The sequence below is a fragment of the Phacochoerus africanus genome, chromosome 1 (genome assembly GCF_016906955.1).
Source record: "Phacochoerus africanus isolate WHEZ1 chromosome 1, ROS_Pafr_v1, whole genome shotgun sequence".
Lineage (NCBI taxonomy): Eukaryota > Metazoa > Chordata > Mammalia > Artiodactyla > Suidae > Phacochoerus > Phacochoerus africanus.
This window is the reverse complement of record NC_062544.1, coordinates 220,939,540-220,961,014: the sequence shown is the minus strand read 5'-3', so window position 1 is coordinate 220,961,014 and position 21,475 is coordinate 220,939,540. Positions and strand designations below refer to the sequence as shown.

The following is a 21,475-nucleotide window of genomic DNA, read 5'->3' as shown; positions in this document are numbered from 1 at the left end:
GCTAGTCTCCTCTCTCCTCTCCTCCTGGGGACCCTTGCTCCTTCTACAGCAGAAACCATTCATGTTTTCTTTAGAATCCCCCCCCCGCCCCCCCGCCCTTATCCTCTGGCCTGGGGATAACCACTCTCCTTCCTTTCTTTCTCCCCAAGTTCAACACTATCTCCCTGAACTGCATGCTCTCCACCCTCCACCCCAGCAGGGGGCAGGGAGGGTCCCTCTGGGTCGGCTTCTGAGTGGCAGGTTCCTCCACGGCTCCTCTTCACATCTCTCCCTGCCAGATCCGCCTGTGGCAACAACTCCAGAATACCACACTCCGCTCTTCCTTTTCATGCAAAGGCCACATCAGCCTCTCCCAGCAGATTCATGTTATTTATGAGGATCCTGAGCACCAGAAAATTTAGTGAGTGGAGAGAGGCAAGGGTCAGTGACAGGGGCTAGACCCTCTTGACAATAAAAGCAGGACAATACCTGCCACATCTCCAACCCCCGGGGAGCAAAATCCAAAGTCCTCTGACCTCCAGGTGACAGTGGGATAGCTGGTCCTGTTTGGTCACAATTAGTCATTCCCATGTGCATACCCATGTATGTCTTCATGGAGGACCTCCCTTCTCCCTTATTTAACAGGGGATCCAGGTCCTTTAGGAAATGAAGCAACTGTCTATTTATGTCATCCTGGTCAGGCCACTGCTGCATGCACACAGGACTGAGCCTGCAGCAACGTCAGTGGTTTTCTTAGGCAGCACACTGCGGAACCACCCTGAATGTGCAGCCCACCCCAAAGCTCTCTAAAGGCCCCTTGCCAAAGTTGGTTTTTCTAAGAGCTTAGTAAAAGGCCCTGGCTGGTGAAAAACAACAACAAAAGACTTCAACATAAACAATGAATAAATGACAAAGACTGAGAACCACCGAATCTGCAGAAAACAGGCAGTATGAGCCCCAGAAAAACTGCACGTCCGTTTAGTTGTATGGCTGTCTGTTCACATGAGTCTGCTTAGAAAGGAAAGGTGATGGAATACAGATGGAGGCTCTTTGGAACTGGTCTAGGGCCAGTGAATGGACATGCGTTCCTCTGAGCATGAAAGAGAGGACCAGCAGCTCTCCAGACTGTGTGGGATGAGATGCTTCTCCAGATGTGGGACGAGGCTGGAATAGCAGTAAAGTTCCTTGGTCCTTTAGTTGCTGCAACCAACATTGAGATGGCAAGGACTGAGGACCTTAGGAAATCATTTTCTATCCAAGAACAGAGCTACCTCAAAGGAATCACATGGCATGGAGACTCTGTTTGAAATGAACTGCCTGGGAAGAAATCTACACAGAAATGAAGGAGGTTTAATAAATCGTTCGCCCATTCAGAATTGAATCTTGTGAAGGATGCAGCACAATGCTGAATTAGGAACACAGGTTTTGGAGTCAGACTGACCTGGGTTCAAATTCTGGCTCCACATCCTACTAGCTAAGCAATGCCAATTAATCACCTGCCCAAAGAGCTGGGTGAGGATGTGCACACTCAGGGCAGCAAATCCCAGGGCAGCAAATCCCAGCCATGTATAATTACTAAACATTAATTTACTCATAATTTATTGATGGCTCTTCCTTGCTGAGAATTTATCCCATCTTTAGTATTCAGCCTAAATAGAAGAGTGGATTTTACAATTAATTATTTTTGCAAAAGCCTCACTGAAGTATTTTAGTTTCATGGACTACAAGAGGCGATCATTTCAACTCTCTGCTCATTACACTTCAGATTCCCAAGCAGTGAGGAGCAGGTGCAAACCTCAAAGTAAACAGTTGGATTCAACTGAAACTGCACCTCTAGCTTGTCTTATTAAATTCACATGAAAGAGAGATGTGGCTGGCACATACCAGTCACCTAGTTGCTGTCATTTTCCTGCCCAGAGGGCATCATTTGGTAAGGAAGACTGATGTAAGCATGGAAAAGGATCATGACTGCAGGTGCCAGCTGGCATCCCATCCACCCCGGTTCAGCTCTACGTGTAACAAAGCCCCAGGCATTGTTTCCACGATATCTTGCCATCCAAACTTACTAATTACACCACTTACCATTTTATTTTCTGTCGTGTTCCTCTGTGTGGACTCCCAGCTGTCTGCTCCTCATAGCATGGGCTGGACGCTTAACTGGGCTGGGAGGCTCAAGAGGGCTTGCTCACAGGTCCGGGGCATGGTGGGGACAGCCAGAAGGCTAGGGCAGCTGGGCCTCCTTCATCCTGTCATCCCAAGGCTCTTCCTCTTCACAGGGCCTGGCTGTGTGGCATCAAGACAGACCAACTTTCTCCCCCAGAGGTTCAGGCTCCCCAAAGGGCAAAAGCAGATGCAACCAGGCCTTCTTAAGGTTTAAGAAGGTTTAGGCCCAGAACTGGCACAGGGTCACTTCCCCATAATCTACTGGTTAAAGCAAGTCATGGTCCATCCCTGATTTGTCCTGGGAGGGGATTGCACTAGGATGTAAATTTTGGAGGTGTGGTTTATTAGGGCCATCTTTGGAGAAGAGCCATCACAAATGGGCTTCATAAGAATATGAGAGAATGGGAGTTCCCATTGTGGCTCAGTGGTTAATGAACCCAACCAGCATCCATGAGGACGTGGGTTCTATCCCTTGCCTCACTCAGTGGGTTAAAGATCTGGCATTGCTATGAGCTGTGGTGTAGGTTGCAGATATGTAGGATCTCATGTTGTGGCTTTTTTTTATGATTTTTATTTTTTTCCATTATAGCTTATTTACAGTGTTCTGTCAATTTTCCGCTGCATAGCAAGGTGACACAGTCACACATACACGTATACATTCTTTTTTCTCACATTAGCATGCTCCATCACAAGTGACCAGACATATTTCCCAGTTCTACACAGCAGGATCCCATTACCCATCCATTCCAAAGGTTATAGTTTGCATCTGTTAACCCCAAATTCCCTCCCTCTCCCTCTTGGCAACCACAAGTCTGTTCTCCATGTCCATGCTTTTATTTTCTGTGGAAAAGTTCATTTGTGCCCTATATTAGATTCCAGATATAAGTGAAATCATACAGTATTTGTCCTTCTCTTTCTGACTTACTTCACTAAGTATTAGAGTCTCTAGTTTCATCCATGTTGCTGCAAACGGCATTATTTTGTTCTTTTTTATGGCTTAGTAGTATTTCATTGTGTATATATTCCACACCTTCTTAATCTAAACGCCTGTCGATGGACATTTAGGTTGGTTCCATGTCGTGGCTATTGTGAATAGCACTGCAATGAACATGCGGGTGCATGTCTTTTTTAAGGAAAGTTTTGTCCAGATATATGCCCAAGAGTGGGATTGCTGGGTCATATGGTAGTTCTATGTACAGCTTTCTAAGGTACCTCCATACTGTTTTCCACAGTGGTTGTACCAATTTACATTCCCACCAACAGTGAAGGAGGGTTCCCTTTTCTCCACACCCTCTCTAGCATTTGCTACTTGTGGACTTACTAATGATGGCCATTCTGAATGGTGTGAGGTGATACTTCATGGTAGTTTTGATTTGCATTTCTCTAATAATCAGTGACGTTGAGCATTTTTTCACATGCTTGTTGGCTATCTGTATATCTTCTTTGGAGAAATGTCTATTCAGGTCTTTTGCCCATTTTTCCATTGGGTTGTTGGCTTTTTTGCTGTTGAGTTGTATAAGTTGCTTGTATATTTTAGAGATGAAGCCCTTGTCAGTTGCATCGTTTGAAACTGTTTTCTCCCATTCTGTAAGTTGTCTTTTTGTTTTTGTTTATGGTTTCTTTTGCTGTGCAAAACTTGCCAGTTTGATTAGGTCCCATTGGTTTATTTCTGCTTTTAGTTCTGATGCTTTGGGAGACTGACCTGAGAATACATTTGTAAGATTGATATCAGAGAATGTTTTGCCTATGTCCTCTTCTAGGAGTTTGATGGTGTCTTGTCTTACATTTAAGTCTTTAAGCCATTTTGAGTTTATTTTGGTGCATGGTGTGAGGGTGTGTTCTAGTTTCATTGATTTGCATGTAGCTGTCCAGGATTCCCAGCAATACTTGCCGAAAAGACTGTCTTTTTCCCACTCTATGTTCTTGCCTCCTTTGTCAAAGATTAATTGACCACAGATGTCTGGGTTTATTTCAGAGCTCTCTATTCTGTTCCATTGGTCTGTATGTCTATTTTAGTACCAATACCACACTGTCTTGATTACTGTGGCTCTATAATATTGCCTAAAGTCTGGAAGAGTTATACCTCCTGCTTGGTTTCTGTTCCTCAGAATTTCTTTGGCAATTCTGAGCCTTTTGTGGTTCCATATAAATTTCTGGATTCAAACAAAGCAAAAGTTATACAAATGCTATGGAGTGAGATCCTGGCACTAATTCTAACACCCCATCATTAAGAAAATAGGGAATGTATTCATCAGACACAGAGCAAGTCAATATCTCCCCTCTGTCCCTTTGGAGACATTTCTTTCTTCTTGGTCTGTGTCATCTATTGAGCCTCTCCTGTGACTCATGCATCATGTTCTAATTGTCACTTCTCTTTGGGGGAAGGGCATTTATATCAATGGCTGAGGGAGCATCATCTCACTATCTCTGATTGTTTGAAGTTTATGGTAATTTATGTGCAGAATCCCTGCCACTATCCCCATAATCCCAGATTATATGATTCCTAATAGCTCCTGAATGAAGCTGAAAACTTAAAGAGGATTGTTCTCCAATTAGTACTCTGAAACAATATCGTACATATCAAAATTTCCCTTCCAGTGATACTCTTTGATTTTGGAACACTTTTTGTGCCTGTGAACCGGGAGAGGGTTTCATAGCAAGCCCTGGGCTAAAACAGTGACTTCTGGCTTTTACAGAAACTGAAAAAGGGCCAACATAACAAGTATCTGGTGTGTGGTGGATGCTCAACACATGCCTATTGAGTGAAATGATAAATGTTATTATGAATAAATGATTTTTCAAAGGACCTGGAACACTGGGGTTTGGTAATTGTTAGTTACCATTTTAGTATCTGCCCCACCCCTTTAAAATTTTTTTTAAATTATTGATACAATTGATAGATAGTATTCTATCACTTTTAGGTGTACAGAGAAATGATTTGGTATTTGTACACACTGTGAAATGATCACCATCACCATCACTTATTCTCTAACACTAACTCTGAACCTTAGGCTGCCCCAACTATCAGCTGAAAACATCTGCCTTGGTCTTCTAACAGGAACATTTCCCATACAGTCGACACTTGAACAAGACCAGGCTGAGGGGTGCCGACACCCCTTGTTCAGTCAAAAATCCATGTAAAACTTTTGAATCCCCCAAAACTTAACTACTGAGCTTACTGTTGGACCAGAAGCCTTACCAACAACATGAACAGCAGATTAACATGTATTCTGTCTATTGTATGTGTTATTTTTAAAGTAAACTAGTGAAAAGAAAATGCAGTTAAGAAAATCATAAGAAAGAGAACTACATTTTCAGTGCTGTGCTGTTTATCAATACCATACGTTGACATCATCTGTTTACAAGATGAATCATCTGTCAATACCTACATCCAGGACTGTCTTATACAATAAAAAAGACTGTTGATGCTACGTTTGTTACTAACATTAGACACTGAAAATGAAAAGATAATGTGAGAAAGAAGTTCATGTTTATTTACAGGTATAATGATTTGTCCACTGATAAAGAAACAATATGATTGCTTTACAGTAGTTTCATATGATCGATATAAGATTACTTCACATAACCTAGTCTATACACTAATGAATGAATTATTATAAAATATTTATGGCACATGAATTACAGTCATATTCATAATGTAGTACTGGAAAAAATTTTTTTTAAAAAAACCTACCTGTGATATGATGATATGTAGTTTTCCAATTACGAGAGAGTGAGGTCCACTGTACAGCAATGTAAACGACAGAATAAACAGTTAAGAAAACATATTATTAATTTTATATTAAAAATCATTTACCTTATGCTTATGCAAGGATAGACAAGTATCTACATATATATCATGGGTGCGTGGCACATCCAACTTTCTTAATTTGGGGGAATATCTTTAGGCTATGTAGTTTGTCTGACAGTTTTTTCAAATTATTGCACATCTACAAAAAACTTTCCAATATTTTTATTCAAAAAATTAACATATAAGTGGATGTACTCAGTTCAAACCTGTTTTGTTTCAATGGCCAACTGTATTTACATTTAATTATCAATATATTTTTTATTTCCCACCATCTCATCTTATGCTTTTGTATCATCTTTTCAGTTTCTTTTTGTCTCTCTAGTTAGATTTTTTCTTCTTCCATTTTTTCTTTTCTATTAGCTTCCAAGTCATGAATTCTACTTCTAGACTTTTAGGGGTTACCTAGAAATCTTAACAAACACACTTTACCAATTGGAATTTGAGTTATTTATTATCTTTCTCTTCCTTCAACAATACAGATCCTTAGAAAATTTTCACTGTGATCACCCATATTCTAACTTGTTTTTGCACATTTCTGTTTTGCTTTAATTGCCAAGACACTGTTATAACTGGCTTATATAGTTGCTGTTTTTAGGATTTATGGTCAATTTTTAAATTTAATTAAAAAATTTTTGCTTTCTTACTCCCAAATTCCCACAGCTAGACTATAGTCCCTTTCTCCTTTGCTTTTTTTAAAAGTATAGTTGGTTTATAGTGTTGTGTCAATTTCTGATATACAGCAAAGTGACCCAGTCATATTTTTTATCATTATCTTCCATCATGGTCTATCCCAAGAGAATGGGTATAGTTCCCTGTGCTATACAGTAAGACCTCACTGCTTATCCATTCTAAATATGATAGTTTGGATCTATTAATCCCAAACTCCCAGTCCATCCCATTCCCTCCCCCCGGCAACCACAAGTCTATTCTCTGTCTGTGAGTCTGTTTGTTTTAGATAGATTCATTTGTGCCTTATTTTTAGATTCCACATATAAGTGATATCACATGATATTTGCCTTTCTCTTTGACTTACTTCACTTAGTATGAGAATCTCTAGTTGCATCCATGTTGTTGCAAATGGGATTATTTCATTCTTTTTTATGGCTGAATAGTATTCCATTGCATATATTTACCACATCTTCTTAATCCATTCATCTGTCGATGGACATTTAGGTGTCTCCATGTCTTGGCTATTGTGAATAGTGCTGCTATGAACACGAGGCATGTATATATCTTTCTGAATTGTAATTTTGTCTGGATATATGCCCAGGAGTGGGACTGCTGAATCATATGGTAGTTCTATACTTAGTTTTCTGAGGAACCTCCATACTCTTCTCCACAATGATTCTCCAATTTACATTCCCACCAACAGTGTAGGTGAGTTCTCTTTTCTCTACACCCTCTACAGCTTTTGTTATTTGTAGATTTATTAATGATGGCCATTCTGGGATTTACGGGCAACTTTTATTCATTTTGCAAATCTGGTCAATTTTATAGTATTTTGCTCTTTCCTTGTATCTTCAACCTCTTCTAGTACTTACTTAAACACATTCTGTGTCTGCTAATTCAGAGGCTCTTTGCATGTCTAATTCTGCTGTGAGTTGTTTTTGCTGGCGCTTGCTCATGGTGCCTTGTCAGTCTTTGATTCAAGATTTATGAGTTTTACTCTTATTTCTTGAAAATTACTTATGTGATTCTGTGTGTCTAGGTGGAAAGTGAGTTCTTCTAGAAAGGAGGAACAGCATCTGCTTCTGTGGGTGTCTTGGAGTACTACCAATCCAAGATCACTCTAAATAAAATTTTTTGTGTGTGGCTTTTGTAAACACTTACGTACATTTTTTTTTGCAGGGGAAGCCTATACGAGGTCAGGATTATGATTTGAAAAATCAGAGGATATTCCTACACACACCTCATTGGTCCTAGTTTCGTCAGCTGATTTTATGTGCAGTTTTCAGCGAGGGGCAGGTTAATTTCTAATTCATCCTTACAGGTGAAACTGTTGGCTGTTATTTGTCATGCTGTTACAAACAGTCATTTGCATGCTGATTTTATTTAAATTTTTATTTTGGTTTTAGAAAAAGCAACATCATCTATGGTGTGATGGCCTAAAGAGACTCTGGGAAAGAGTAAACAGGACAGCTTCTAATTTCCACTCAGCGTCCTTAATACCCATTCCAAGTCACATCCTCCAGGTGAAAGTTGCCTGGGGAAGACACTTAGGTACAGCTCTAGTAATGGGTACAAGTTCTTTGATTACTCACTTCCACCCCAGCTCAACCAGGACTTATGCCATTTTCTCCCTGCATCTTAAGCTTAGATACTCTTTATCCTCATCGACTTGGTTACTCAATTAAAAAATCTCCTTCTGCCCAGCCTTTTCAACTCTTTCTGGGAGCTTGGGCCATGACACATCTGAGGAGCCATACCTCTGGTCTCCCAGTTTCAGAAATTAGCTTGAATAAGTGTCCAGTTCCATGGGCTGCTCCCTGTTAAGGCCTTTGACCAGCTCGTGGCCTCCTAAGCTTAGTCCAACCAAGTACTACTTCTATGGTCCAACCCAGATAGTCTTGGCCTTTTTCATTTCTTTCTCTCTCCTATGTTCTTGTTGATGTGTTTTATTCCAGGGCCCTATCACTGTTTAAAAAATGTCCTGGTCACACCTCTCTTTAAAACAATTCTAGTGCACTTCCCCCAATACTCCCATTTCTTCCATGAGAAATCAGCTTTTGTGTCTACAGAACCAAGCGTGAGTGAGGCACAGCAGGCTGCCTCAGCACACCCCTGTCCAGCCCTCTCATTCCCTGTGGTTTTTTCACTTCTAGTACAAGAGACTCACAAGCAAAGCTGGAGGTGAGACCTGAAGAAAGCTGGGACCATGCTGACCTCATGCAATGCAATGAAACAGACTCCACTTCTGGAAATTCCACCACCAATGCAGATGAGGAAGATGAGGGTCCCCAGATCTGCCGTGTATGTGGGGACAAGGCCACTGGTTATCATTTCAATGTTATGACATGTGAAGGATGCAAGGGCTTTTTCAGGTAGAGTTATCTGCCAACTTTAACCCACCTACCATCCCTGACACATTGGGTAACATCTAACTGGGGTTCTGCCATTAGACCCCTGGGCACTGCCTCAGGGCCTCAGCTTGACCTCTCTTCCAGGTTCAGAGTGTGGGCTGGCATTAAATAAGTGAAGACTATAACAAACCAGCTCACCTAGTAATGGAGAGGTCCAAAAAATGAAGGACTAAAAAGTCCCAGCTCACAGCAAGAGAGGCCTGCACAGAAGGCTCACATTGTCCAAATGAAGAAAGAGAAAGAGCACAATTCAGTGCAGGCTCAGGACCAAGAGGAAGAGGCAGCAACCAGGACAGGAAGGGGCTGTCCTCAGGGAGGGGTAGGTGTGTGGAGGGTGGTTCCCACTGCAGGGACACATTTGGGCCCCTGTGCATCCCAGGACAGCCAGCCTGACTTGGCCTCTGCCGAGTTTTTCCTGCTGGCTGGACATTTAAATGGAAATGGACCCTAGTGCCAAGGCCCATCCTGCAGTCCTACCAAAGCTGGGCTGCTGGTCAGTTGGGTGGGGGGCAGAACATACAGGGGGGCATCCAGCCCAGAATCATCTCAGGGAGGCACTGCAGCAGCCCAGTGTCCCCCCAGAGTAAAAAAATCCAGGGCTGAGGTGGTCAAGTTTGAGCTGTTGGCAGGCCTCAAGCATTAGGTCCGGGCAGGTCCAAAGGCACCTGAGTCCCAGGGAGAAATGAACATTCATGTCTATGGGTCTTAAACAGAAGTGGACACAATGGTGCTGTCAGCCTGCTCTCAGCTCCAAGCAACAACTCTCCACTCAAAATGTTCAACAATAAGGAAAACATGTCCCCTCTCATATCTACAAGTCTGAGGCCTTCAAATGGTTGGTGAGCTCAGCAGTCAGTCCTTTTTCTCTTCTGCCATCAGAGTACGCTGACCTTGCCTGCTCCCCTGGGGCAGCAAAGTGCCAGGGGCTCAGGCAAGAATGACAAGGCTCAGTGAAGGAACAGAGAGGCCCCTCTCCTCACCTCTCTAAGAGCAAGGAAATCTTTCCCCTCACCTCATGTCAGCTAGAACTGGGCCCCAGCCTACTCCCAAAGTGGCTACTAGCACTCTGATAGATCACTGAGCTGGGCATATGCCAATGTGGCCACATGGACTTCTGAGCCAGACCTGGATGCTGCCAACAGCATCCATGCTGACTGCCCTGAGGTGTGGGGACCACTCCGGTGCAGTCCTGGGACAACCCCAAGGGAGGCAGCATTCTGTAGTAGTCAGAGCTTGGATCCTGGCATTAGGCAGACCTGGATTCAGACTTCAGCTTATCGTTTATGTAGAGGACAGGGAGCGATCTGTCTTCTCAAGGACTCATTTCTGCTAGGCAGATGACATGATGAATTTTACAGGGTTCTAAGAATTAAATTTTCAAAGCTTTGCATAATCTGTAGCCCTGCATCTGATCCACAGCAAATGCTGATAAATATGGGGTCCTTCCCCTCTATGCTTTTCTGGGTGGGCTCTTACAAGGTCAGGTATCTCCTACCCAGGCCTGCAGGAGAGGGGATGACATTTGTGAAAGATAACCCCTGGGCTGGTTGCTAGCCTTAGGTTTAAGACCTCAGGCCTCCTGGTTCAGCCCCCAGGGTTTACTCGGTAACCATACCTCTCTTGTTCTTCATTTTCCACACTGCTGGCCCAGAGTCTGAGGCCAGAGCCAAAGAAGAATTTGTTTCTATTCAGCTGTGAAAATGGAGGGCAGAAGGATAAAGTTAGGGCTGCACTGACTGGGTCTGTTGCAGAAGTTCTAGACGCCTGGGCTGCAAGGGAGGGTGGGTGTGCTGGAGTCTCTAAAAGGCATCTGCCCCTTGTCTCCCTCCTGGCACAACCTTGAAAATCCACCTTCCCCTGTATCAACCTTGAAAATCCACTTTTCCAATGGGGAAGCCTTTGTCTAGTGAGCTAAAAAGCTTCCCATAGTCCACCCTGGCTAGATTGGGGATGGGGAAGGCAGAGGGATTCTTATGTTTGTTATACGCCAGGGGCCAGGTTTCCCCTGGCTCCCTCCTCCAAGAGGGGGAAATCCAAGAAGAGGCCACCTCCATGGAAACAAGGCCCAGGTCCTCCTGAGAGTGCCTGGGGGTGAGGGGAAGGGGACAGGATGCGGAGAGGAGCTGGGCTGGGCCTGGAGCTGAAGCATCCCCGAAAAGTGCAAGCCCTATTGGAAGCAGCGTCCACTTCCCCGGGGTGAATGTCTCCTTCCCCCACCCCCTCCCCTTGCCTCCAGCAGACACCTGGGCCTCTGGGAAAGCCCAGAACCAACAGAAGCCTGAAGAGCCCCTGCCTGTACCTTTTGGGTGACCCTGACCCAACTCAGAGGCAAGGGCAGGGCACACAGAGGATGTGACTAGCATCCATGTGTAGAGGGAACAGGGAACTAGGGTGCCCCACGCGGCCTACCTTTTTTTTTTTGCTCTTTGTCCTCTGGCAGGAGGGCCATCAAACGCAATGCCCGGCCCCGGTGCCTCTTCCGGAAGGGCACCTGCGAGATCACCCGGAAGACTCGGCGGCAGTGCCAGGCCTGCCGCCTCCGCAAGTGCCTGGAAAGCGGCATGAGGAAGGAAAGTGAGCAGCATACGACATGGACGGGCGTGGGCCCCAGAGCCGCAGTACTGGGTGGGCGGGGGGGGGGGGGTGCGTGTGCGCATGTGCAGCCCCGCTGCATCCACGTGTGCGTGCGGACAGGAGCAGGTGTCAGCTTGCGGTTCAGGCGTTGTCTGCACCGCGCTGTCTTTGAGGTGCTGGAGGGGTGGAGCACCTTCCTTCTCTCCCCTGGGAGGCCTCGTTCTCTCTGGCCAGGGTCATGTTTCTCCCTTCCTTCAGTTACCCTTGTGACATTCATTTTGTTCTTTCATAGTTGTTTTAGTCAAACTAGGGGAGGTGAATTGGGGGCAGGAAACTGGAGACCCATGGTATGTATGACGTCAGCCCACCTTCTACCTGCTGCCCAAAGCCAGCATCCTCCAGAGGAACTGTGTGTAGCCAGTGACAGTGAGAGTCTCCTTGCTCCTGTCTAGCTTTGGTATAATTGTGCTCCCGGGAGTGGCGGGGCTGGGGGCAGCACTTGGAGATGAAAGCACATGGGGAAAAGCCTGTAAGCTTCCAGAGCCTGTTTATCTCCATCAGTCACAAGGGACCCTAGGCCTGGGGCAGCCTTTCTGGGCCCAGGTTCTCTGGGAGGTTGGGCAGAGAGCCTTTCCAGCTGTCCCTGCTGTCCCTTCCCCACCAGGACCTCCACAATTTTGCTCTGCGCTCACAAGTGAGCTCTAGAAATCCTTAGGAGACTCTAAGTCTCCAGGCTAGGTAGGAAGTGGCTGGGCTGATATTTCTTGCTAAGTAGGAGCCCCAGCTCTCTGAGGTCTTGGAGACCTGGAGATTTGGGGGCACTCCAAGGAGTCTTGTTGGTATCTGATCCACCAGAAAAGAATAACCAGGTACATTTATCAAGCAATTACTATGTACTAGGAGCTGTATTAGGTACTTTCTGTCCAGGGTCTCACCGTAACTGCAGTGTAAAGTCAGCACTGTTACTCAGATTATCAAGAACGAAACTGAAGGCCAGAGAGGGTAAGATGCTTCTCAAGGTCACCAGGAGAAAGCAGCAAAGCTGTCACTCAAGCCCAGTGCCTTTAGATTCTGAAGCTGGGGCAAGTCTCACTGCTCCAAAAAGTTGTTGCAAACCCCACTGTCAGTGGTAGCACACCTGTCTTTACCCAAGTGTTTTTCCAGAGGAGCCCAGAGTCCTCCAGAGTTTGGAGAAGGATGGGTTTCTTGTCACTAGCACATCCCTGTTAACTTCTGCTGCCTGTGCTGCCAAGGATTCCTGAGCCTGCTTCTGGCTTTCCCTGCAGTGATCATGTCAGATGCAGCTGTGGAGCAGAGGCGGGCCTTGATCAGGAGGAAGAAACGAGAACAGATCGGGGCTCAGCCCCCAGGAGCCAAGGGTCTGACTGAAGAGCAGCGGACAATGATCAGTGAGCTGATGAACGCTCAGATGAAAACCTTTGACACCACCTTCACACATTTCAAGAATTTTCGGGTATGAGGTTTTAGAGCTGGCTTAGCTCCTGTGCTAGCTCCTCAAAACCCCAATCTCATTCCCAGGGGTTCTCAAAGACTGGCCTCTGGACCAGCACAGAAGCATCACCTGTGAACCTGTTAGAAATGCAAATTCTCAGACCACCCTTGACCTCCTGAATCAGAAACTGAGGGTGGGGCTCAGCAGTCTGTGCTGTGACAAGACCCCTCAGGTGATTTTGACGGACACTCAGTCTGAGACTCTTGGCTCTCTCCTTCTGCATCAGGCAGAAATTCAGTCTGAGCCATAGATGTAGTTTTGGAAAGCTGAGTTGCCCTAGGGTGGCTGGCTTTCATGCCTTTATGAGGACAGAGTCAGGACCTGTTCGGGGCACAACATTTGTGAACTTGTTTTCCTGATCCAAGAAATGCTAGTGAGCTCAGCACCATTACTCAGCAAGGGTAGCCATGTCCAATCTCAAGGCCCTGAGCCATGTCTCCTCCACCTGTGCTCACAGGTAGCTCAGTGATCTGTCCAGCTCAGAGAACTGGTAGCCAATAGCTCCCAAAGTCTCTTCTTTCCAGACTTTACCCTCAGACCTTTTCCTCTGAGTCTCTTGACACAAGGTCAGAGATGCTCGAGATACACCCTTGGGAGGAGACCCCCCCTCACCTTCCACTGGGGCAGGGAGCAGACCCATCTCTGTCTAGGCAGGGATGAAGGACCATGAATTCATAGATTCATAGATCCACCTGATAGGAGAAGGCCAGAGAAAAGAAACATGTTTTGTGTGTGTGTGTGTGTGTGTGTGTGTGTGTGTACGCACCTGCCATTGTGCATCCTTTCAGGATGCAGGTGTGGCTGTGTGGGTGTGTCTGGAAGCCTTTGTGGTAACCTGTTTGGGAGAATATATTGTTTTTCCTCTCTTCTCTTCCACTTTTGGCTCCTGTCCCAGTTACCAGAGGTGCTTAGCAGTAGCCTCGAGATTCCAGAGGGTCTGCAGACTCCGTCGAGGGAAGAAGCTGCCAAGTGGAGCAAGCTCAGGGAAGATCTGTGCTCAGTGAAACTCTCTCTGCAGCTAAGGGGGGAAGATGGTAGCATCTGGAACTACAAACCCCCAGCCAACAACAGTGGGAAAGAGATCTTTTCCCTGCTGCCCCACATAGCTGACATGTCAACCTACATGTTCAAAGGCATTATCAACTTTGCCAAAGTCATCTCCTACTTCAGGTAGGACACAGTGGCTGAGTGGATGGTATGGAAAGGAGCAGGAAATGGCCAGCAGATTCAAAGGGCCTGGGGTAGATTTCTCTGAATTTGGGGAATGTTGGTGCCGAAAGACCCTCCTTTACCTCTATCTCCAGGGCACCTGGTCCTGTTGGGGAATGCAGCCCTCCCTGGACCATTATGAGTATGGTTCATTAGCTTTGTGACTGCAGTCTCCCATTTAATATGCATCTCAGCCTCCTTGTCTGCTAGGCAGGGACTAGTAATGCCTACTTTGCACAGCTGTTGTGTGAAATAAGAAAACCTTTTGAAGAGCCTTCAGCACATACATGGTGGACATTCAGATAGTAATTCTCCTATTTCCCCACAAAGGGGCAGGAATCACAAGTTGAGAATTCCAGAGCAAACGAGGAGTTGGCAGGAAAGGGAAGGAAGTCCAGAGGGAGAAGAGGGAGAGGCCCTGTGGAACAGGTGCTGGGTCACTGGCAGTCTGCTGCCTAGAGAAGGCTGAGAAGGAAGATGGGTGGTCCCGAGAGACAAAGGGCTGGGACTCCCCATAGTTAGGCGTGGAGGCAACAACCAATGAGCAACCGGGGTGAGTGAGAATCCCTGGAACCTACTGATGTGGTTGCAACCACCAGCCCATTACATGGAGCCCATCAGGGCTGGAGACACACCAGGCACGACTTATCTGGGGTCGGCACTGGCCTTGCCGGGCCTGGACAGGTGGATCTGCGTCACACATGAGGAGCCCTGATTTTATCCGCAGGCAGAGGGCAGGTTCTCTTCCAGGAGCCCACAGGTTCCCCTTTGGTCCTGTGGGTGACACACAGGACTTATTTATTGGGGGTGAGGGTGGCCACAGGCTGGAGTGAGGGTCACGTTGTGGCAGATTAGGTCAAGGGAGCAGGAGAGAGGTCCCCTTACACACTTGGACCTGGCAGATCCCCATGGGCATTCAATGACCCAGGATTTACCACCAGAGTAGGAGGTCCCTTGCTGTTCCTCGAGACCACAGTTCTGAGCAGTCACCCCAGGAAGCAGGAGTTCCTCCTATCTTCACTCCACAGATGGAAAACTGAGGTTCACTGAGGTTAAGGCACGTGCACAGGGTTGCAGTTAATCAGAGTGGCCAGCTTTGGAAGCAGAGTACAGCCTTCAGAGCCAGCTTCTGCCAGGTCCTGAGCTGGGTGCTGGGGTAGGGGGACACAGGAAGAAAAGATCAGTTTCATAGCATTAGATCAACGTTGCGGATCTAAAAGAAGGGACTCAATTCCCGAGGAGACCAAAGCCAGGCAGAAGTCCTCCTCAAGAGCCAGCATGAAAGACTTCCCTCTGGGCTTTTAGTCAGAATGCCTTTGTCCACGAGGAATGGGGGCCTCTCTCAGCTGGGAAGGGGTGTCAATCTAACCGTGAAAACCAGAGGCAGCGGCTGTGGCTGGGCCTGTGCTCAGTGCTGGGGGTGGGGCTCAGGGTATCCTGACGCCTGGAGAGAAACGGTAGAAGTAGAAATCCAGAATAGGCAGCAAGAAGCAAATAGCGTGGAACTCACGCCAAAGAATTGGCCCCTGCAGAAAGCCTTCACTCTGGAAAGCCCTTTAGGAGGCATAAGGACAGCTTGGCCCAAAGGACTAGCAGAATCACTAAGCAAAGCTAAAGGGGTAATCATTCTAAGTGGGGAAATTGAGGTGGAAAGTATGAGGCCAAGGACCAGGAGCCAAGGCATGGGCTGGGGGTCATGCAGGGAGCTGGAGGAGATGGGACCAGGCTGTAAGATGGGACCATGGCAACCTCAGCAGTGGAGAGGCCCTGAAGGCAGCAGGAGGCCAGAAGAAGATGGCAGAGAGGAGGAATCTGCCTGCTGGATTGTGAGGGGGAGAGATTGGAGGCAATTTGAAAGCAACTGCAGTGATCTCAGGGGTAGGGGCCCATCCTGCCTCTTCTCTTTGCCACCCCCGATTGTTTTCTGGATTATGGGAGTGGGTGCAGGCCTGTGGCAGCTTCCCAGGAAGCTGGCATCCCCTCCTCATCTTTGCCAGGGACTTGCCCATTGAGGACCAGATCTCTCTGCTGAAGGGGGCCACCTTTGAGCTGTGCCAGCTGAGATTCAACACGGTGTTCAACGCAGAGACCGGGACCTGGGAGTGTGGTCGGCTGTCCTACAGCTTGGAAGACCCCTCAGGTGCCCTGGCAGAGGGAGGGAAACAGCCATGGCGGGAGGAGAGGAGCCAGGTCAGGATGTGCACGTCCTGGGATTGCAGGGCAGAAGACTGGGCGATGGGAAAAGAGACCCTGGTGAGACAAGTCTGGGTGTTGGGTCAGCTTCCTGAGGAGTTTACCCTTCCAGCCTATGCCCACCCACAGGTGGCTTCCAGCAGCTTCTCCTGCAGCCCATGCTGAAATTCCACTACATGCTGAAGAAGCTGCAGCTGCATAAGGAGGAGTATGTGCTGATGCAGGCCATCTCCCTTTTCTCTCCAGGTGAGAGTCCCACCTGTCCAACCTGGCTTCCTGTGCCCACCCCCACCCCATCAGGTCTGCTCGCAACCCATCAGCTTCAGCCATGGGAGGCAGCAGCCCCATCCTCTGCCCTCCCAGGGAAGGTCCCAAACGATGGCCCTGCCCTCCACTCACTGCACAGCCAGGATGGGGACTCTGGCTGTTTTCTCCTAGGGTTGGAGGGCTGATGCCAAGCCCTCTTAGTGCCACCCTCACTTCCTTGTCTGGGAATCCCTGGCTCTGGAAGGTGGTCGGCTGGCAGTCTGCCTGCTCTGGGACAGACCCACCTTGTCGTGGCCTTCATGGCACCGTATCGCCTTCCCCTTCCCACCAGACCGCCCGGGTGTGGTGCAACGCCAAGTGGTGGACCAGCTGCAGGAGCGGTTTGCCATTACCCTGAAGGCCTACATCGAGTGCAACCGGCCCCAGCCTGCCCACCGGTGAGCAGCAAGCAGGGAGGGTGTGAGGGGGGCTGTACCCAGGCCCCCGCCTGTTCTGAGCCTTTCTAGGTGAGCAGACCAGAGCCACTCCTTGGGCAGTCTCTGATTACCAGGGCTTTGGGCCCTGCTCTGTGACCTCCACTGAGGCCCCCTCTGCCCAGTCAACTTAGAACAACTCCTGTTTATTGAGAAGTGTCAGCTCCGGTGCCAAGCAATTTATATGCATTATCACCTTTAACCTTGAAAATAGCCCCATGCCATGGGTGCCCCCATCATCCTGCAAGGGACTCTAGGCTCAGGGTGACTGATTCAGGTCCCACAGTCAGGCAGGTGGGGTCTGGAGATGAATCCTGAGAGACCAAGTCCACAGCCCAGACCCTTGAGCACTGAGTACCTAGCTACCTCCTGGACCAACACCAGCTAACCTGGTAGAAAACTCCTTGTTGGTTCTGTTCACAACCCAGAGGAGGAAGGCAGCTCAGGGCAGAGGCAGACAGAGGCTACCACCCCTTCATTGGGCCTCAGCAGTCCCTGTGACCTGGTGCCTACAGGCCCGTGCTGTGACGGGGAAGGTCAGTGCTGGCCGTGCCACTGCGAATATAAAACCTCAAGTCCTTACTTGGTTTTCTGCAGCTTGCTTTTGTGCTCAGTATCCTGGGATGCTGGGGGCGGGCATGTCTTGCTTTACTCGGTCCTCTTCCTTATTGAGCCAGGAGACATCATGGGGATGAAGTGTGTTTCAGACACTAGATCCCAGGCTAGATCCAGGAAGGAATTGCTGCCTGCAGTCCCTGCCTCCACAACTATTCCACCCAGTCTTGACCCCTTTTCATTACCAGTGATGTCCCTTCATCAAATTGACCTATTCCCCTGGTGCCTGCAACACCTAATTTTCCCTCACCCAGAGGAAGAGGTGCGAGTGGGAAGAATGGATCCACTTCTCAAGGGCCCCCAGCTATTCTGCACCTGTTGTCCTCAGGCTGAGAGAGAAGCTTAAGGAATTCAGCTGAGCCTTATCTCTTGGGTTGACCTGAGAGGTCCTGAGATAAGTCCCCTCAAACTTGTGCAGTTACAGAGGGGCCCCCACTGGTGGGTGGGGGCAGGGTGGGCTGCACCCCCAACCTTTCCTCTGGCTGGACTGCAGATTCCTGTTCCTGAAGATCATGGCTATGCTCACTGAGCTCCGCAGCATCAACGCCCAACACACCCAGCGGCTGCTGCGAATCCAGGACATACACCCCTTCGCCACCCCACTCATGCAGGAGTTATTCAGCATCACAGAAAGCTGAACCAGGGCCCTCGGAGTCGCCACTCCTGGTTCTAAACAGATGGATGCCACTGACAATGCCCAAAGGTCCTGCCTCCCCAGGAAACTCAGCCATGATGATGGCTGGCTAGCAGTCTTCAGGAAGGGGCCATAGGTCCCCTCAGCCCCCAGTTCAATATGTGGAAAGCCAAGCCCTAGACCACTACGTGGAGAGTATACTGGCCCATAGGTCAGTTCCAGGAGAGGCAAGGCCACCTTCCCCTTAGAAAAAGCCCTGGGTCTGGAGATTTAGTGTCCTGGTGGAAGAGGGGAAAGGGCACCTGGGGCTGGGCCATTTGAGGGTCTGTGCCCACATCCAGGTTCATTAGCTTCTTGGGTATTTTCACTGCTATGCCTAGTACCCCTGTCTCCCACTTGCTCCCCATTCCCAGCCACAGCCTCCTTCCCTGAGCTGCTCCATGAACTCCGGGCCTTTTTCCACCAGCAGGTGCATTAATGTCTAAGATAGCCTTCTAGAGAGAGGCCAGAAGGCCCACACCAAATGTCAAAAGCTTGTCATTACCTTTCTCCATGTCTGTCCTTCCTACCTTCTGGGCATTTCATTCTGTCTCTGCATCCATTAAAACACATCATTAAGCACCAACCATATGCAACCTGCTGTGCGTAATAAACGCTGACTCAGACATGGATCCTGACCTGCAAGGTCTGTAGTTCAGTAAAGAAAACAAAACAGAAACACGAATAATTTGATCAAAAGGAAAAGTGATGTATGACATAAGGATCCCAAGAAATTGATTTGCGTGGATGCTGAACTGTGCTAGGCTTCTGCATGCACCGGGACACAAGTGAGGGATCCCTAGAACATGGCTCATGGGAGGAAGGGTACTAGCTGCTGTGTGCACATGTGTTCCTTGGTGCAGGTCTGTTCCACAACTGAACTGGGGCTGGGTTGCTTATGAGGCTGGAATACTGGGACTACACAGTCCACAGTTAATAAACATGTTCCTGTTTACACATCTATTTTCAAAGCTAAAGAGTATGAAAGCATCTGTTTTGTTTGTTGCTATTTTGAGTAAAAATGTTTTTTGCATTTTTCACAAATTACATTTTAACTAACTTTACATAGGGCATCCCACAAGAACTAGACCTAGCAAATACGTTTCAGTGGTTAACATCGAATCAAGACAAGAAGACTTAGTTAACTTTTGGCTAGAGATTAAAAAAAAAATTTTTTTTTACCTTCCTTTCTGGGGAAAAAAGAAATGTGGGGTGGGTAAATAGAAATATCATATATACATATATATTTCTAATTTTTAATACTTGTTTTACTTTTGCCCTTTACGTATCTGAAGACTGTTGATGTGTGAACCAACAGTTCTTCTAATAAATGCATTATTTAACTTGGTTTGCCCATAAGATGATTATTACATATAAAAAATTAACATATACAGAGTTCCCTTCATGACTTAGGGGTTAATGAACCCAGCTAGGATCCATGAGGATGCAGGTTTGATACCTGGCCTCGCTCAGTGGGTTAAGGATCCGGCGTTGCCATGACCTGTGGTGTAGGTCGCAGTTGTGGCTCAGATCCCTTGTTGCTGTGGCTGTGGTGCAGGCTGGCAGCTGTAGCTCTGATTCGACCCCTAGCCTGGGAATATCCATTTGCCATGGGTGTGGCCATAAGAAGAAAAAAAAGGTAAAAAAAAATTATGTATATATATGATTTAAAATATAATAATTTATTTTTTTTTCTTTTATGGCCACACTCACAGCATATGGAAGTCCCCAGGCTAGGGGTCGAATCAGAGCTACAGCTGCTGGCCTGTGCCACAGCCGCAGCAACACAGGATCGGAGCCAAATCTGTGACCTACACCACAGCCCATGACAATGCCAGATCCTTAACCCACTGAGCTGGGCCAGGGATCAAATCCACATCCTCATGGATACTAGTTGGGTTCATTACTGCTGAGCCACTATGGGAACTTCAGTAATTAATTTTATTTTATTATTATTATTTTTTTTTTGTCTTTTTGCTATTTCTTTGGGCCACTCCTGCGGCATATGGAGGTTCCCAGGCTAGGGGTCGAATCGGAGCTGTAGCCACTGGCCTATGCCAGAGCCACAGCAATGCGGGATCCGAGCCGCATCTGTGACCTACACCACAGCTCACGGCAACGCCGGATCGTTAACCCACTGAGCAAGGGCAGGGACCGAACCCGCAACCTCATGGTTCCTAGTCGGATTCGTTAACCACTGCACCACAACGGGAACTCCAGTAATTAATTTTAAATGTCTGATATTTTGATGCAAATGAAGCTGCAAGTTAATTGAATTTGAAGGAAAAGGGAGTTCCTTCTGTGGCATAGCACAGAAGCAGGATTAGCAGCATCTCTGTAGGGCCAGGATACTGGTTCAATCCCTGCCCTGGCACAATGGGTTAAAGGATCTGGCATTACTGCAGCTGGGCCTAGGTTGCAACTGAGGCTATGATCTGATTTCTGGACCAGGAACCCATATACTGCAGGGTGGCTGAAAAAGAAAAAAGAAGAGAAGAAAAAAAGAGACAGATATTCACATAGCAAGGAGGCTAAACTTGGAGAAAATAAATCATTGACATTGTAAATCAAAGTGAGAACATATTCTCTGCCATCCCTCCAGATTTACCAGCCTCTTCTGCATCAAAGGGACATAGAAAGTACTTATTTTTTAGAAAAGAAATTGAAAAAAGAGCAGCTTTTCCCAAAAACGATGAATGCGATTTTGCCCCCAGGAATTATGTCTAGTTATACTCTTTTGGAAATATAAATTTCATTCAATTGTATTCATGAAGCATACATATCTCTTCTTTTCCCCTGAGGTAATTTTAGGTGAGCTATTCATTCAAGAGCCAGAAATAGTTGTTTAATGTACACTACAGTAAGGTGAGGGCAAGGTGAGCTTAAAATGAGATTTAAACTCCCATCTCCCAGTATTGATTTTAA

General features: G+C 47.2%; 1 protein-coding gene across 1 annotated transcript in view; it reads left to right on the top strand.

Moving 5' to 3' along the window:
- NR1I2 (nuclear receptor subfamily 1 group I member 2) overlaps positions 1-19,550 on the top strand; it is a 31,431-nt gene extending 11,881 nt beyond the window's left edge. Inside the window, exons 2-9 of the mRNA XM_047755657.1 lie at positions 8,776-8,994; positions 11,474-11,607; positions 12,894-13,081; positions 14,016-14,290; positions 16,327-16,469; positions 16,652-16,768; positions 17,121-17,226; positions 18,371-19,550. Of these exons, the coding sequence (XP_047611613.1) occupies positions 8,840-8,994; positions 11,474-11,607; positions 12,894-13,081; positions 14,016-14,290; positions 16,327-16,469; positions 16,652-16,768; positions 17,121-17,226; positions 18,371-18,515 (1,263 nt within the window). The 5' untranslated portion in view covers positions 8,776-8,839 and the 3' untranslated portion in view covers positions 18,516-19,550. The remainder of the gene's footprint in view (positions 1-8,775; positions 8,995-11,473; positions 11,608-12,893; positions 13,082-14,015; positions 14,291-16,326; positions 16,470-16,651; positions 16,769-17,120; positions 17,227-18,370) is intronic.
- The last annotated feature ends 1,925 nt before the right edge of the window (positions 19,551-21,475 follow it).